At 43.5% G+C, this 15,768-nt stretch overlaps 2 protein-coding genes across 2 annotated transcripts; both read left to right on the top strand.

Moving 5' to 3' along the window:
* The first annotated feature begins 824 nt into the window (after window positions 1-824).
* LOC105903416 (TBC1 domain family member 24-like) lies at window positions 825-1,829 on the top strand. The gene has a single exon (XM_012831170.3). It carries the CDS (start codon window positions 838-840, stop codon window positions 1,825-1,827), a length of 990 nt encoding a protein of 329 aa, XP_012686624.3. The 5' UTR covers window positions 825-837; the 3' UTR covers window positions 1,828-1,829.
* Window positions 1,830-6,494: 4,665 nt separating this feature from the next.
* Window positions 6,495-15,694, top strand: cfap52 (cilia and flagella associated protein 52). Its single transcript, XM_012831230.3, has 14 exons — window positions 6,495-6,868; window positions 7,113-7,312; window positions 7,999-8,135; window positions 8,284-8,412; window positions 8,568-8,667; window positions 8,792-8,908; window positions 9,379-9,479; window positions 9,762-9,932; window positions 10,141-10,289; window positions 10,506-10,651; window positions 10,781-10,932; window positions 11,230-11,332; window positions 14,728-14,839; window positions 15,349-15,694. The coding sequence occupies exons 1-14, from the start codon at window positions 6,808-6,810 to the stop codon at window positions 15,525-15,527; spliced, it is 1,857 nt and encodes a 618-aa protein (XP_012686684.2). The 5' UTR covers window positions 6,495-6,807; the 3' UTR covers window positions 15,528-15,694.
* The last annotated feature ends 74 nt before the right edge of the window (window positions 15,695-15,768 follow it).

Here is a 15,768-nt window from a genome sequence, read left to right as displayed (position 1 = left end):
GTAAATCTAAAGTGGAACTGCACTGCTCTGCTCTGTGGGGTCACTCATACAACTGTTGTTTGATGTTGAGGAATAGTATGTTTGGGAAACAGTGTATGATGCGTATGCTGGTTACAACTGAACTGAGGAAATTTCCATAACAATTGAACACATAAACAGATGCCACGCCCCCATCATGTGGAATGTACCACCTGACTTCAAGTTTCCATGAATGAACAAAACCCTTTGCCTCTCCTGTTGAAAAACACATCTGCTGCCAAACCAGAAGCAAACAGCAATTATTTTGGTCATACATTTCAAAGGGGACTAAAGAAGTTATGATCAATGTTTCTTCTAAGTCAGACTTTGCCAGTTTGGGGCCTTCAACCTTGGCTGTGGATGCATCGTCTCTATTGGGCTGCAGAAGGCGAACGCACTCTCTTTACGATGCAGAGGAGCCCAAGCACGCTCCGCAGCAGACTCATCCAGTCGGCAACCGGGGCAGACCTCGCTCGAGATCCTTCTACAGCTTTGAGACGTCTGAGGACTACAGAGCGGGAAGTTTTACGCGGTCTGATGCCTTGAGGCCGAGAGCAAGGTCCCTATTGCTAAATGATATGGGACAGAAAGAAAAAAATGTGGACAGTACAACCAGACCTCCCTCCAAAAGGCAAAAGGCAGGCCCAAATAAAGACCTACATGGTAAGTAATTTTTTTGAATGAGTTGTGAATAATTTATTCTTAATTCTAAAAAAGGATTAAGAACTTAAACATTTATTTATGATCCAAATGTGAGCCAGTGCAAATATTCTCTATCTTTAATTTATAGGGAGCAAAGGCAGTTTGAAAAGTGTGCCAATGATGACTATCACAGAGCCAGACAACTGGGAGATTAGTTCATGTTCAGGTATGAAGTATGGTCAGTACGTGGAATGGGAGAAGATTGATCCTGAGGCTGCCTTGCGTTATGGGAAGATGCTGGAGAGTGACCTTCACGAGCTCAAGTCCATGGGTCGCACAGGATTCTGGGCTATGCCACACACCCTGAGGGCTAAAGCTTACGACCACATAATCAGCAGCATTAGCACCCATCAAGACGTCGACCTCTACCACCAGTCAACCGGGCAGCTTTTTGGGGAGCACAAGATCAGCACGCATCCATTTCCAGTGTTCATGGAGGACGGTGAAATCCCCAGGTATTGCCTCAACAAGGCCGGCCTGAACTCAGTCAAAAAGATTCTGGTCTGCATCAACAAGCAGTTCCCCGAGGTCACGTTCTGCCCCATCCTCCCGGCCCTGGTCTCCCTCCTGCTCCACTTCAGCGAGGACGAGGCTCAGTGCTTCCACAGCATCTGCAGCCTGGTGAATTACACCGATCCAGCCAAGCGCTACATCGACCAAACCTTCCACACATCCAGGGCCTCATGCATGACCTTTGGGGACTTGGCCAACAGGTACTGCCGCGGAATCCGTAAGCTCATCGCCAGCTCCCACCAAAACCTCTTTGAGTTCTACTCCGACTGGATCATGTGGATCTTTGCTGACCTGCCCTTCACCTATGCCATCAGAGTGCTGGACGTGTACCTGCAGGAGGGCTACAAGGTGCTGTACAGGGTGGCCCTGGCTCTGCTTAGCCTCTACAAGGTCTCTGTGGCCTCTCGAGTGGCCCACGTAGATGATTTTCGGAGGGACATGAAAAGCTTTGTGGAGAACGTGTCTAGACACATCACAGTGGAGCACCTGCTGAAGAAGGCATTTGGAATTCAGCTTCCCCCTCGAAAGGAGCTCCACTACCTCTTCAATGCAAATAAGGATGCGCTTATCCACAGAGGGATCCTTCAGAGGTAAGGTGATTCGTTACTGTTACTGTCAACATTTCTATATTGTTATTGTTGTTATATGCACTGGACTGGCAAAAGGATACATGCGACGCTGGGACGAGGCACGGATGAGAGTCTCCCTCAGTTGTGTAATGTTCTGCTTCAGCTTCTGTAAGGACGCTCGCAGGGTCATGTTAATCTAGACCAAACAGTGAAGAAAACCCGGTTTCACAGTTAGTTCAGAGACAGTTGGAATGGTACCTCGCTCAAGATCCTTCTGCAGCTTTGAGACGTCTGGCGACTACTGTACTGTAAGAGAAAATGAACAACATCTGCCTTTGCACAGTCATGCGCTACCTCTGTCACAAGAGCTTATCACCCAAGGAGGTCCATGAGGACATGGGGGCAACACTAGGGGAGGTGCCCCTTCTTCCAGCATGGTGAAGACATGAGCTCCTTGGGTGATAAGCCCTTGAGACAGAGGTAGCGGATGACTACACAAAGGCAGATGTTCATTTTCTCAGACATGGCTGGCTTGCGATTTCCATCATCTGAAACAGAAATACCACATAAGTTATTACTAGAAAACGTTCTGCATAATCACTCAAAGAGTTGAGCTGAGCTGCATGTGCAAGTACCTGCAGCTGTATAACTCATCTCCTTCTGGCTCAGGCGGCGAACACATCAATCACCCCTTGTAACTTTGCACTCAGGCATTCATATCAGACCATGGACCTGGGGAAGTTCAACTCTAATGTGGTGACTGAGACAGAGATGAGGGTAGTCTGGGCTTGGATACCTGAGCGGTTTGCCCTGTTCAATCCCACCCGGCTGTTCAGCATTAAGGAACATGGCAGGAGCCTGTCCTTGTAAGTTCACTTCAGCCATTTTTTATGTCTGTGTTTATGTTATGTTTAGTAAGCACTGTTTGGAGCTTCAGATATACAGTACTCACGACTACAACTGAGCCACATAGTACCACTATTTGCCCTCATAAATGCTTCACCTGAGCAGTCAGAATATGTCAGTTGCATAACACAGTCGTTGTTATTGGTGTCAACTTGTTTTCCCATGTTGTATCCGTGACCTGACTGTGAACCTCACTACTTGTTGAAAACATTTCAAAGAAATGGTTGAAATTTGAATGCGGCTTCACATTACATGAGTCATGCATAGTTCATTCTGCCAGTACTTGGGTCTCCAAATGATGTCTTTTGGACAGTGAGTCTAGACTTGGAATAATTCAATAAAAAAAATATATTACATTTGTATACCTCAAATACAGCAAAAAAAATACAAGTCAACAGATTGCAGTGTCAACAGTTGGAAATACAGTAGTGATACACTATCATCCCACCATACTAACAGGGAGTCCATATTGAAATCATTCTGCCTAAGTATGAATGATTGACAGGTCAAATATTATAAATGACTGGATAATTAAACATACCTAAACAGTGCTCAAAAGTTTTGTAGAAGTCAAACAACACAACAGCTGGTGTACTTTGTGTTTTTGTTCCATGAGTGGACTTTGTGTGTATATTAAACCATAGTAACTCACACAGCTTTGCCTTACTTGTATGGCACTAAATACATTTCTTTTGTGAAGGTTGTATTCCCAGGTCGTGGGCCAAGAGCCAACTGTTTTACTTCTTAGAACTGCTGATGAGGAGGTGAGAGCAATATTTATGTTCTTCGTGCAGTCAATTATTAGTCATGCACAATTTCATACTTAATTTAATTTTCTTTGAAACCACTAAGGTCTGTGGTGCCTTCTTATCATCTCAATGGATGGGACAGAAGAAGCATAGTGGGGAAGAACTCTCGTTCTATGGAACAGGAGAATGCTTTGTTTTCACAGTGAGTATTATACGTACTTCAAAAATGCTGAATCTAATATTTTGAAGCTCAACCAATTTACCTTAATGTAGTCATACCTTCACATATCTGTCACATAGCTGTTGCACCGACTAAGCTTGAAGAAGAAGGGAAAACCTTTATAACACAAGCTTCCCTCTCAGTTAAGGCCAGGCATGGAACGCTACCAGTGTGCTGTGACCCAAATCTCGGGCACTCTGAACAAGAACGAGTCCCTCAAGAAGCAGGTCCACCAGTCGCCATCTTCCAAATCCATTTCATTTGAAGACAGCCTGTCAGACATCCCATCTACAAAGTGTCCTTTGGGGACCCAGCCAAATCATCCATGTCCAGCAGGACACCCTGATGGACAAAGGTCCACTTTGATGTTTATGGCTGGGGACGAGGAGAAATTTATCATTGGTGAGATGTTTCAGAGTTTTCTACAGTTCCTACTGATACCATTCAAAGGTGCTGCATATGTGTTTTTTTCTTATCAAAAATAAAGATTATTTATACATTAATAACATACATACATATTGAGTATTATAGTTTACAATATATAAAAGATAAAAAATAAGAGTAAAGTGAAACAAGTAAAAAGAAGATGATAAACATAAAAATAAAAGATAAGAAGGTAAGTGTACTGGAAGAACATAATCAAATGGAATATAGGTGCCACAACTCACAGTTTAGACAGGTACTCCTGTAGCAAGCAAATCAGTGAAGCAAATCAGTGTTCATAGGCCTGATAAAACAAGAACGTTTTGAGCCTTGATTTAAAAGTAGCAACATTTGGGGCACATCTAAGAGTTTCTGGGAGTTTGTTCCAGGAAAAAGAAGCAAAATATTTGAATGATGCTTTACCATGTTTTGTCTTAGGTCTATAAACAGTTAGCAGTCCCTTTCCAGACGACCTAAGGGTTCTTGATGGTTGATAGGGAGTAAGAAGATCTAGGCGGTATTTTGGGCCCAAACCATTTAGGGTTTTGTAGACCAATAAAATAATTTTAAATTCAACTCTCTTGCACAGTGGAAGCCAGTGCAAATATCTGAGAACTGGTGTGATGTGGTCATATTTTTTGTTTTTTTGTGTGAGAACCCTTGCAGCTGCATTTTGAACACGCTGTCGTTTTTGGAGGGTTTTCTTAGGAAGGCCGGTATAAAGCCTGTTGCAGTATTCAAGTCTATTAGAGATAAAAGCATGGATAAGCTTTTCCAGGTCTGGTTTAGATAGAAGGCCTCTTATCCTTGCTATATTTTTAAGGTGGTAATATGCTGACTTGGTTAATAAATGTATCTGGTTTTCAAAGTGTAAGTCAGCATCTAATATAACACCCAAGTTGCTGGCCTGATTTGTAGTCTGTAGTGATTACTGTAGTGGTTTTTAGTTAGGTACTGACCTTAATTCTCTCGTTTTTATTGGGACCAAAAACAACTACCTCGGTTTTGTTCTTGTTTAGCTGCAGAAAATTGTGGGACATCCAGTCATTTATCAGTGAGATACAGTGATATATGGAATCAATCGGACTATAGTCAGCAGGTGAGAGGGCAATGTAAATTTGAGTATCGTTGGCATAGTTATGGTAGTCAATATTGTTGTCTCGCAAAAGTTTTCCTAAGTGTAGCATGTAAAGATTAAATAGGAGAGGGCAAAGGAATCCATTAAGGAATCCATCCATCGATCATCCATTTTCTTTTCCTCCAGTGGCACACAGTTGCACCAACCTTGACAACTTAAATAAATGGTTTTAAACTTTGTTGAAGTTCGTGTAATCAGTTGTATGTTTGTTTGTGTGTGTGCGTGTGTGTGCTAAACCGTGTGTGTTTGGGTGTGCTAGTGGTCGCAAATATGGGGTAGGAGTCTGCCGTTCATGTGCGGTCACACCACGAGCGTCACAGTCTTTCCTCCATGAATCACTCAGGGACTGCACCATAGGGGAAACACTCAGGGAATTCAGAGAATTGCCTCTCTGTGCTGGGTGGCACGTGGAGGGTGGTTATTTACACTATACATCTGTCTGACGTCAGTGTGTCTGCTTGCACTTGCAGGTGGCAACGGGGGATCAGCACTTTGTCTACAAGCTGACCTCACAGAGGGCTACACGGAGCGCTGCAACACCTTTGAGAGTCCACCACTCTGCAGGGGCCAGTTCAAGATCCAGTCTCTTGAGGTGTGGGGTATTCAGTACCCCTAGTAGTCACCCTTTGTGGTTTCCCCAAAGGACATAAGAGAGGGAGAGATTTTGAAATGAATTATATAGTGAACATATAGCATCTTGGCGACAGTGGTCCAGGAGGTAGTAATCAGAAGGTTGCTAGTTCGATTCCCTGTCGCAGCGTCCTTGAGCAAGACACTGAACCCCTAATTGCTCCTGATGTGCAGTGTGCCATCAGTGTAAATGTAAAAATTGTGTATACCTTGTAAGTCGCTTTGGATAAAAGCGTCTGCTAAATGACTAAATGTAAATCTTCATACTTGTGGAATACATATCCACCCTCATGAGCAATGACATTTTGAATACTTCGATTCTGTGGTATTTTCAGTCTGTACGTTATTTCCCATATAGTTCTGAAGTGTCTGTGATAGTTTTAGCCATGTCAGCTGTACCTGATTTGCCCAGATGTGACACGTTTGTCAACACTTGTATGCCAATATCTGCTGTCGTAATCATGGTGTCATTGTTTGCAGTGCAATACATTATATTAATATTTCGTTGTGATTCTAAATCAGATCAGGCTGATGTTACCATGATCAGTGTATATAGCCCACATTATTTTTACTATTCATAAATTGTGTGTTTCTATGACAATTTCTCTCAATAAAAGAGACATTTTTTCACATTTTTCATGATCTCAACATTATCTCATTAGGATACGCAATAAACACGTTTCATTGAAAACGTTCTCTGTCAGAACTGCTGGGGCAGGACACCCTAGCTAGCAGAATTGTATCTCAATGGGAATCGCAAGGTGACGTCATAGAAGGTATCTCAGCAACAGATACAAACAAACTCTTAGCAACATAGATCACTGTTGCTACTCGTTGGAATGACCAATATAAAGTTCGAACTGTCCACGTATTTGACTCTTGCTAGCCGGGCATTGTTTGGTGCACGGAAATAAGGTTCAAATTTGGTTGGACTCAAGCATGGGAAGCGAAGCGCAAGACGTTTGTCTGCTTGAGCTGGAGGCGGTCATAGGCTTCAATGGTAGGAAAGGGCTATTCCACATTTAATCATGATAATATAAATGTATTGATGTTATTTCATATCTTGATTATTAATTTCAAAATCTAACCGGTTTTATCTAATATTTTGTTAGTCGCTATGGACAAGTATCTATAACTAAGACAGTAATATGCATGCGTAAATTGCATGAGGTGCGTTTGGGCTCCTTAATAATAATAATACGTTTGATATAATTGCTCAATGCATATTGATTTTGATTTCACAGGGCATGTATTCTCCGGACTGATAGTGCATCCCGATAGAGAACATTTGATATATCCTCTGGGCTGTACCGTCATTCTAAAAAGTCTCAAAAACAATAAGCAAACTTTTCTTCACGGGCATACCAACAATGTTTCCTGTGTCAGTGTGTCCAAAAGCGGAAATTTCATCGCATCTGGTCAAGTCACTTTCATGGGCTTCAAGGTAAATGAGTAAGCTTCTTATCAGTAATGTTGTCCTATTGTCATATATGCCAAGACGTTTGCCCATGGGTTTTTGGGTCTAGATGTTATCCTTTGATAAGAATATGAGAATGAGAATATGATCATGTTGTGTTGATGCTACTCTAATCACCTGCTCAACCCTAGCTTGGTTGTACCCTAGGGCAGTGGTTTTCAAACTTTTTGTCCGGGGAACCCATACATTTCCATTTGCCAAGTCTCGTGACCCCCCACACATTTTGACAGGATATTATAGGTCTAAATTCAGTTTCATCTTGAATGATGAGACTGCTTGCTGAGACAATATTAGTTTTCATTATCCACCCTGATGTAGAAAACACCATTTCTGATAGACTATACAGCATGTCAAAGCCTAATATGTTGTTGCACAGGGCAGCAAGATCATTTCGCGACCCCCAAAAAACGTTTGGCGACCCCATTTGGGGTCCCGACCCCTAGTTTGAGAACCACTGCCCTAAGGGAGACTCCAGGCCTAATCTTGCATCACATTATAATTGCTCTCCACCCTTCCCATCATGAACTGACAATCAAGACCAAACTAAGAGTGTAGAAATGATGGTCTAATCATTATCTGTTGGCCATATGAACAAACATGATTGATTTCTGATTATAAACAAAAGAATTGACCTGACTGAATTTGAATTCTAGGCTGATGCCATCATCTGGGATTTTGCCAAGAAAGAGGTGTATGCAAGGCTTCAGCTCCACAAAGCCAAAGTGGAGGCCCTTGCATTCTCCCCCAACGACAAATATCTTGTTACCCTTGGTGGCCAAGATGATGGCAGGTGATCTATAGTGAAGTGTTGAATGTAAACATTACAGTTGCAATGAAATGTACTAAAGTGCCTCTGTTTTTACGGAACAACAAGAATTGACGGTTGCGTGATGTGAAGTGAAGTTACACTGTTAAATCCTGTTTATGACCCATTTCAGTATTGTGTTGTGGAACATCAAGACTGGTCAGGCTATCTGTGGATCCCCAGCTTCAGCCCACAATGCGGGTCACTGCTTGACCGTCCGGTACTGCAACCTGAACGACGACGTGTTTGTCTCCGCTGGAAAGTATTTCACGTCCTTATTTCCGCATGAACACTGTTCTGGAGAGTGATGTGGACAACATGTTTTTTGTGCAAACAAAGGCTAACCATATTGTCTGTTAGATACATGGAACTGTTTTGAGAATCTCTCCTTCATGTCATTCCTTGTGTTCCTTCCAGTTGCACCCTTCGTGTTTGGGAGCTTGACCTCCCCAACCGAAAGATCCGTCCCACGGAATGTCAGACTGGCCAACTGAAGCGCGTTGTGAAATGCATCGAGGTGAACTGACAACACACCTGCATTCATTTTGAGAAAAAAATAAATGTTTTAGTAGCTTTGTATTATTAGTGCTGTTAAGTAACATGCATACGGACTGATTTTCTTTGCCTCTGTCACTTGTTAGATCCCCGAGGATGATAGTTTCTTCTACTGTGGAACAACCAGTGGAGACATTCTCAAAGTCAACTTGACGACGTTGCTGCTGAATGGCTGTGGGCCTGTCAAGCACAAGTTCAGTCAGGTGGGCCGAGCAGGCAGGGGCCATTAGAGTGCTGATTGAGTTTTTACGGGCGCTTTCACCTGCCCGTTCCAATTACACGAGTCATATCTCTGGGTGGGATGCATACGGTGGACTTTAATTGAAATTCATTCCCATCAGACAGCTATTAATAGACATCTTAGTATGGAACAACCCCATCACCCCCCTTTCATACATATATCGAGCTGAGCTCAGGAACAGGAACACAACTCTTGCAGAATGGTAGCTGACAATTCTGTGGAGCTTTTTAGCATATTTGAAAATCAAGAAAGTGCAAACACATATAGTCATTACTGTTATAGGCAGTTAAAGGTGCACAGACAGAGAGAGTACCCCATCCTCCCCCCCCCTTTTCTGTCCCTGTCCTGTACGATACGCTGTGCTTGTATCCGTTGTCTCCTGCTTGCAATGTAAGTGTTGCTGGTTTTAACGTTGCTGCTCTGTGTCATCAGGGTGTGATAGCTATGAGGATGCTGAAGACAGGAGATCTGCTGGTGGGCTCGGGGGACGGCATGCTCACTCTGTGCAATGGGACCAATTTCAAAATGAAAAAGTTAGTGGGAAAGGCACTGTTCGTAACCATTTCCACCAAAATAGCCCAAACTGTTATACAAGATGAAACAATAGCAGTTATGGCTAGTTGACTACTGCAGCTTGTTTTGATAACAGGCAAAAACATACTAACAACATATCAACGTTACATGACGGAAAAGTATTTATGCAGCTAAATTATAGTACCCATTTCCTAGTCAGACTGGCAAAAGAGGCCTCATTCATGCCGCAGGCAGCTCTGACAGCATCCTTATTGACATGCTCGTCATGGTTACCCTCACAGGAACGCGCAGCTGGAGGGAGGTGTGACATCTGTTTCCCTGCGTGGAGAGGGACACCAGTTCTTCATTGGCACCGATGCTGGGCAGATCTACCGCTTTGGCTACACAGACTTCAAACCCGAGCTCTTCTCCTCCAATCATAAAAACGCAGTGAATGGTGTGGCTTTTCCTTTGTGAGTAACACAGCAGGGAGAAAAGACACTTAGAAGCTGAGAGACTCATTTAGATACATCAGATATTTTCAAAGGTGCCATTTATCTGGCTTGCTTTTGAAGATGCATCTTTGAAGAGCTGTCTTGAGCATGTACCGGTTGAGAACACTAGAGGGCAGCATTTTCCATGTCTCATCACTCTCTCTGTCTCTGCCCGCCACTCTCTTAGCGGGTCGTCAGAGCTCTTCGCCACCTGCTCGAAGGATGACATTAGGGTATGGCACGCCAAAACATCCAAAGAGGTGCTGCGGATCTCTGTTCCCAATATGACTTGCAACGCACTGGACTTCATGCGGGATGGCAGAAGCATTGTCAGTGGTGGGTCTTAGTAAGCAAACACCAGACCTGTGCTCAAGGTCTGTCCTCTTTTCAGTCACATGTAGTAGGTCATATAGTCCATTCCACGATAAGTTTCTGTTTGCTGTGATCCTACTTGGCCCCCACTATTCATGTCAAATCATAGAAAGCCAAATGAAGTCATAACTGCAAAACACTCGGCCACCCATAGATGTGATTTGTTATGGTCTGTCACAGCCTGGAACGATGGGAAGATCCGCATCTTCACCCCGGAGACCGGTCGCCTGATGCTGGTCCTCAACAACGCCCACAGTATGGGAGCGACGGCCATCGCCTGCACCAAGGACTGCCAGAAGATTGTCAGTGGTGGTGGAGAGGGACAGGTACCCTTTAGTAACCCCCATGCTTAACCCCCTGGCTTGACATGACTGAATGCAGTGCAAGCCCCAAAATGTGCGAAGGATTTTCCGGTCGTAAATATCACAGCAGTGATATTATTTTGTTTTGTTCAGATTCGTGTGTGGGAGATCCTCAAGGGATCCTCCAGGCTTCTTGAGAGCATGAAGGAGCACAAGGCAGAAGTGACCTGTGTCAAGATCAAGAGCAATGATAAAGAGTGTGTCAGTGCCAGCTCAGACGGAGCCTGTATCATATGGGACCTCGAGTAAGTACAGCGGATGAGCATCCTTTACACACTTTAAGTAACTACTCATCCTGAGGCAATTATATTCTTTCATTTGAAATATTTATAATTTGGATTAAAGATGCGTGGTTTAATAAATCTCCTTAGTCTATATGAGAAACCATGTCATGTTAGATGGGAGAATATTAGATATTCGATTTGCTCCTACTTTCAGTGGATGCCTCTCCCTCTCGGTGCTGATCGATATCATCGTTCTTTGCGGCTGCTTGGTAACGTTTGTGACTCAGTGACTTTATGTGCCCCTCGTCTGCCCCTCAGGCGTTACGTGAGGAATCAGATGGTCCTGGCCAACACTCTCTTCCGAAGCGTCTGCTACCACCCGGAGGAGTTTCAGATTATCACCAGTGGCACCGACCGCAAGGTATCACAACTTCCACTACAGCAACAGAACGCCGTACAGATGGCAAGGCTGAGCGTAGTCTAGTATTAGATTACATTCATTCAAAGAATTATATAAATTGAAGGGCTCTTGGGCAACGCCGATGTCTGGAATACATCCTCATTCCCTTGGTTTCGTCTTCAGTGGCATAGTGTGTTGAGGAATGAGGGACAAAGATTACGGTGCGAGTGAGTTAGACAGAGAGAGAGAGACAGCAGTCCAGCTCTCATGTGGATTCGGTGTGCCCACGCCATCCGTGCCCGTCACTTTGCCAGCCACACCATCTGCTAGCTCCAACACGCCGCCGCAGTGTTTGGTTAGGCACCAGTCTCCCCTGCTCTCATTCCTTCATTCACGGGACCCCAAATAGAGATGTGGGGGTGTGGGGAGGGCGCTTTGGTACCTCACTGTGGGATCAAGGGGGGAAGGTTGATGAATTTCTGATTTGGGGTTGGAAGGTTAGCTAGCTTAGCTTTAGGACCTAATGTTTGTCTGTTTGTTTGACTAAGATCACCACAGTCTGCTGCCCCTGCTTTGCCACCACTCCAGGAGTGTGGTGTCAATCCTCATGGTCTATAGTGGTGTCAATCCTCATGGTCTATAGTGGTGTCAATCCTCATGGTCTATAGTGGTGTCAATCCTTATGGTCTATAATGGTGTCAATCCTCATGGTGTACAGTGGGGCAGTAAAGGGTTCATTTGCCAAAGGAGTAATAGTGGGACACTGGTGCTTCGTTAACATGATCTAATGTTTTAATAAGGTTATTGGAAATAATGTTCAATTTGTACTATGTAGGTTGAAGGAAAGTAAAAATATGAGAAAGTGCATCATGCATAGTCGCTAATGCCATGATGTCCTGGATATGAATGATTCCTTTCTTGTGTATCTTCTGTGCGCTATGTGTGAGGATGGTAAAGTGGAGTTAAAACACTAAGATTGTAGAGAATCTGCAAGGTTATCTACATAGCAGTAAGATTTCAGTTTGTACCACCATGGATGCTATATGAATCATGTTCTAATCTACAACAACAGATATTCAATTTCTGTCACTGCTTCTACTACCACTATGGTTATTAGCCTACTACTACCACTATAAACACACACACACACACACACACACACACACACACACACACACACACACACACACATGCGCACGCACACACACACACACATGCGCACGCACACACACACACACACACACACACACACACACACACATGCGCACGCACACACACACATGCGCACGCACACACACACATGCGCACGCACACACACACACACACACACACACACACACATGCGCACGCGCACACACACACACACACACACACACACACACACACACTGACATTTATACACACACAGCAGCAGTAGCAGGGTACACTAACACATGAGGTCATGATGGCTCTCCAACAGTGGGCACTAAACCATGTCGGAGTGAGCTACCTCCCTGAGATTAGACATCATGTCGGAGTGAGCTACCTCCCTGAGATTAGACATCATGTCGGAGTGAGCTACCTCCCTGAGATTAGACATCATGTTGGAGCGAGCTACCTCCCTGAGATTAGACATCATGTTGGAGCGAGCTACCTCCCTGAGATTAGACATCATGTTGGAGCGAGCTACCTCCCTGAGATTAGACATCATGTTGGAGCGAGCTACCTCCCTGAGATTAGACATCATGTCGGAGTGAGCTACCTCCCTGAGATTAGACATCATGTCGGAGTGAGCTACCTCCCTGAGATTAGACATCATGTTGGAGCGAGCTACCTCCCTGAGTTTAACCATCAGTCCTCAGAGGAAGCAGCCCTTCGCTTTTTGGTCAGTCTGTAGTGCAGTAAACAGTGATGAAAATTCGAAATACGAAGAATAAGAAATCTTTTGAAACGGAGAATAGAGTTGTGCTTTCAGTACATTTCTATTGCTTGGGCCATCATTCACAGGCAGGCTTTGTCTTGTGTCTTAGTATATTGTGATTTACTGTACTGAGTTTCTCCCCTTCAGTAGAAGGGATCTGACTAATCATTCAAAATTACACCATCTCTTTACATTACTTCAATGTTGGCTAGGACAAAACAATGTACCGAAGGAAACTGGTCGATTACTTATAGTTTTATTATATTGATTGATGACTTATAGTTACATTATAGTTTTATGGTTATAAATTGCATCGCATTGCATCGCTAATTTCATTTAATTTTACAGGCTTCTATAGTGTATACAGATTAGTCAGGTGAGGCAAGTGTCTTGAAACGACTGCTTGGTTCATAGCATGTAATTTCTCAGCAGCACTGGTTAATGTGCTATAAGTATGACTAATCTTCCATTTAATTCAATCTCTCTGGTAGCGAATGAATTTAAAATACTACAGCCGTTATCAGAGGTCCCCCAAAAAGCTGACAATAATCAACATGATAGTGGAATTAGGGCAAATTGGCAAAACTGCTAATTCAATTGTGCAACATTAGTCGAACTGTCCAGCCTAAATACCATCTACTGTCTAACCCTTGACTAAGATTTGTTGTTCAGTGCCAAAATGAATGAAGAAGAAATTGCAATACTTTCTAAAAATGAAAAAAAAAAACTCAGTACACCGATGACAAATAAAAAGTATAATTTAATTTAGATTGAATACAAGGAACAGGCCAACAGACACCACTATATTTGCTTTGTCATTAAAGGGAGTCCTTCCAGACCCAGGCATGGTGAAGACAGCCTCAGTCCCTCAAAGCCTCCCAGTCCCCCACCACCACCACCACCCCTCTCCGCCCTCCCCTAACCCCATCCTTGCAACTTCAGGTTTATTGCCTCTGTGTTGGCGATGGACCTTGAAGTGAGACACAAACAAAGAAGCATGACTCAGAGCTCCATATTGTAATGATGAAGCATCCTCCCCCTTCCTCACAAACTCGGCTAGTTTGAAGTTATAATTAGATTCGATGTAAAAATAACCACAGACGATGTGACGTGTGACAGTGCCATTTCTGATCTATAAATAACTTCAACAATCGTCTTGCCCAAGACAGCTGCCAACCCTGACGCTGATTAGCTTGCATTTATAAACACAAACGCGGGTTTAACTCCAGCAGATTACCATTTGATACACAGACATTATGCGGTTTCAATTTCCTTAAAGAACAGCATTCCAGATAAAAGAACGACAATGATGTGATGACAGGAGTCCTTGTGAATGTAATTGACTCTTGAGATCTGAATACTAAAGTAGATCACCAAAGGCTTTAGTGATAATTTAGGGCAAAACAGTATCGCAATGGCCCAAAGGCTCTCTGTTTAAAACGCTCGCAGAAAAAGCAGCTATGGTTTTGCAGTAGGTTGTGTATTGTATGATGATTGTTTACATTTTGATTGACAGATTGGCTACTGGGAAGTGTATGATGGATCAGCCATTAGAGAGCTGGAAGGATCCCTCTCAGGAGCCATCAATGGAATGCATATCACACAGGAGGGCGACCATTTTGTTACTGGTAGGCACTCATTGTCTTTCTTTGGAAACATGGCTAATAGACTGTCTTGCAGAGCCTTTAGTGAGCTAAGCACTAGCTCTAGAGCTGGAGCAGATTCATAGTCTGACATGACACAGTCTAGAGGCTGCTCTCCACAAGAATGGTTCACTGAAAGCTACAAGTAAATGCAACTAATCAAATGAACGCTAGCCCAATGTTTAAAAACAAACCTTTCTGCTGCCCTCCCCATCAGTAAAACTACTGAGCCCATTCGCTGCTTCATGTAATGTGATATCTTGGAGCCCCAAACTTTGAGCTGCTTTTATCTTCCTCTTTCTTATGACTTCTGAAAGCAAGACATTCATAATGCCACCCAAGATATTTACTCAGGCTCACGAAAGCCACATTTTACATTTTAAGCAAGCAAACTGTTGCTTAATGTGAACTGTTATATGTGACATGGTACTTCAAAGTGTTGAGCCACACCTCAAATACTTGTTTCTCCTGTTGTATCAATTGTATCGACTCAGGTGGCGATGACAAGCTGGTGAAGGTGTGGCACTACTCTGACGGTGCGGTGAGCCATGTGGGCATCGGGCACAGTGGCAGCATCACCAGCGTGCAGATCTGCCCCAACAACAAGCACATCATCAGCACCAGTGCAGACGGAGCTGTGCTTCGCTGGAGGTTCCCTCGCCGCTCCAGTTAGAACAGAGAACCAACAGCCAGAGCCCAGAACCCTATTCTGAGTTGTCATATTGCCATACGTGCCCCATTTATTCTCATTATTAGTCTGACGTTATCCATAAATTAGACAATACATTTTAGTTTGTCCATAAATACCTGATGCTATATTAAAAGATCATTACAATATGACAGCAGAACATTTTAAGTATCAAATTATTATCTTGCATGTCTTTATCCAGTGGACATATTGACAGAAAATATAA

This window comes from Clupea harengus, chromosome 26 (assembly GCF_900700415.2).
Source record: "Clupea harengus chromosome 26, Ch_v2.0.2, whole genome shotgun sequence".
Classification (NCBI taxonomy): domain Eukaryota; kingdom Metazoa; phylum Chordata; class Actinopteri; order Clupeiformes; family Clupeidae; genus Clupea; species Clupea harengus.
The sequence above is the reverse complement of the archived record's forward strand: the minus strand, read 5'-3'. Positions and strand labels throughout refer to the sequence as shown.

What these genes read in the sequence shown, in the direction of transcription:
- LOC105903416 (XM_012831170.3), top strand. Translation starts at nt 838, where the DNA reads ATGATGACTATCACAGAGCCAGACAACTGGGAGATTAGTTCATGTTCA.
- cfap52 (XM_012831230.3), top strand. Translation starts at nt 6,808, where the DNA reads ATGGGAAGCGAAGCGCAAGACGTTTGTCTGCTTGAGCTGGAGGCGGTC. An exon ending in GCGTTGTGAAATGCATCGAG is followed by an intron (nt 8,668 to 8,791) that starts GTGAACTGACAA and finishes GTCACTTGTTAG; the next exon opens with ATCCCCGAGGATGATAGTTT. An exon ending in GTGGTGGTGGAGAGGGACAG is followed by an intron (nt 10,652 to 10,780) that starts GTACCCTTTAGT and finishes TGTTTTGTTCAG; the next exon opens with ATTCGTGTGTGGGAGATCCT.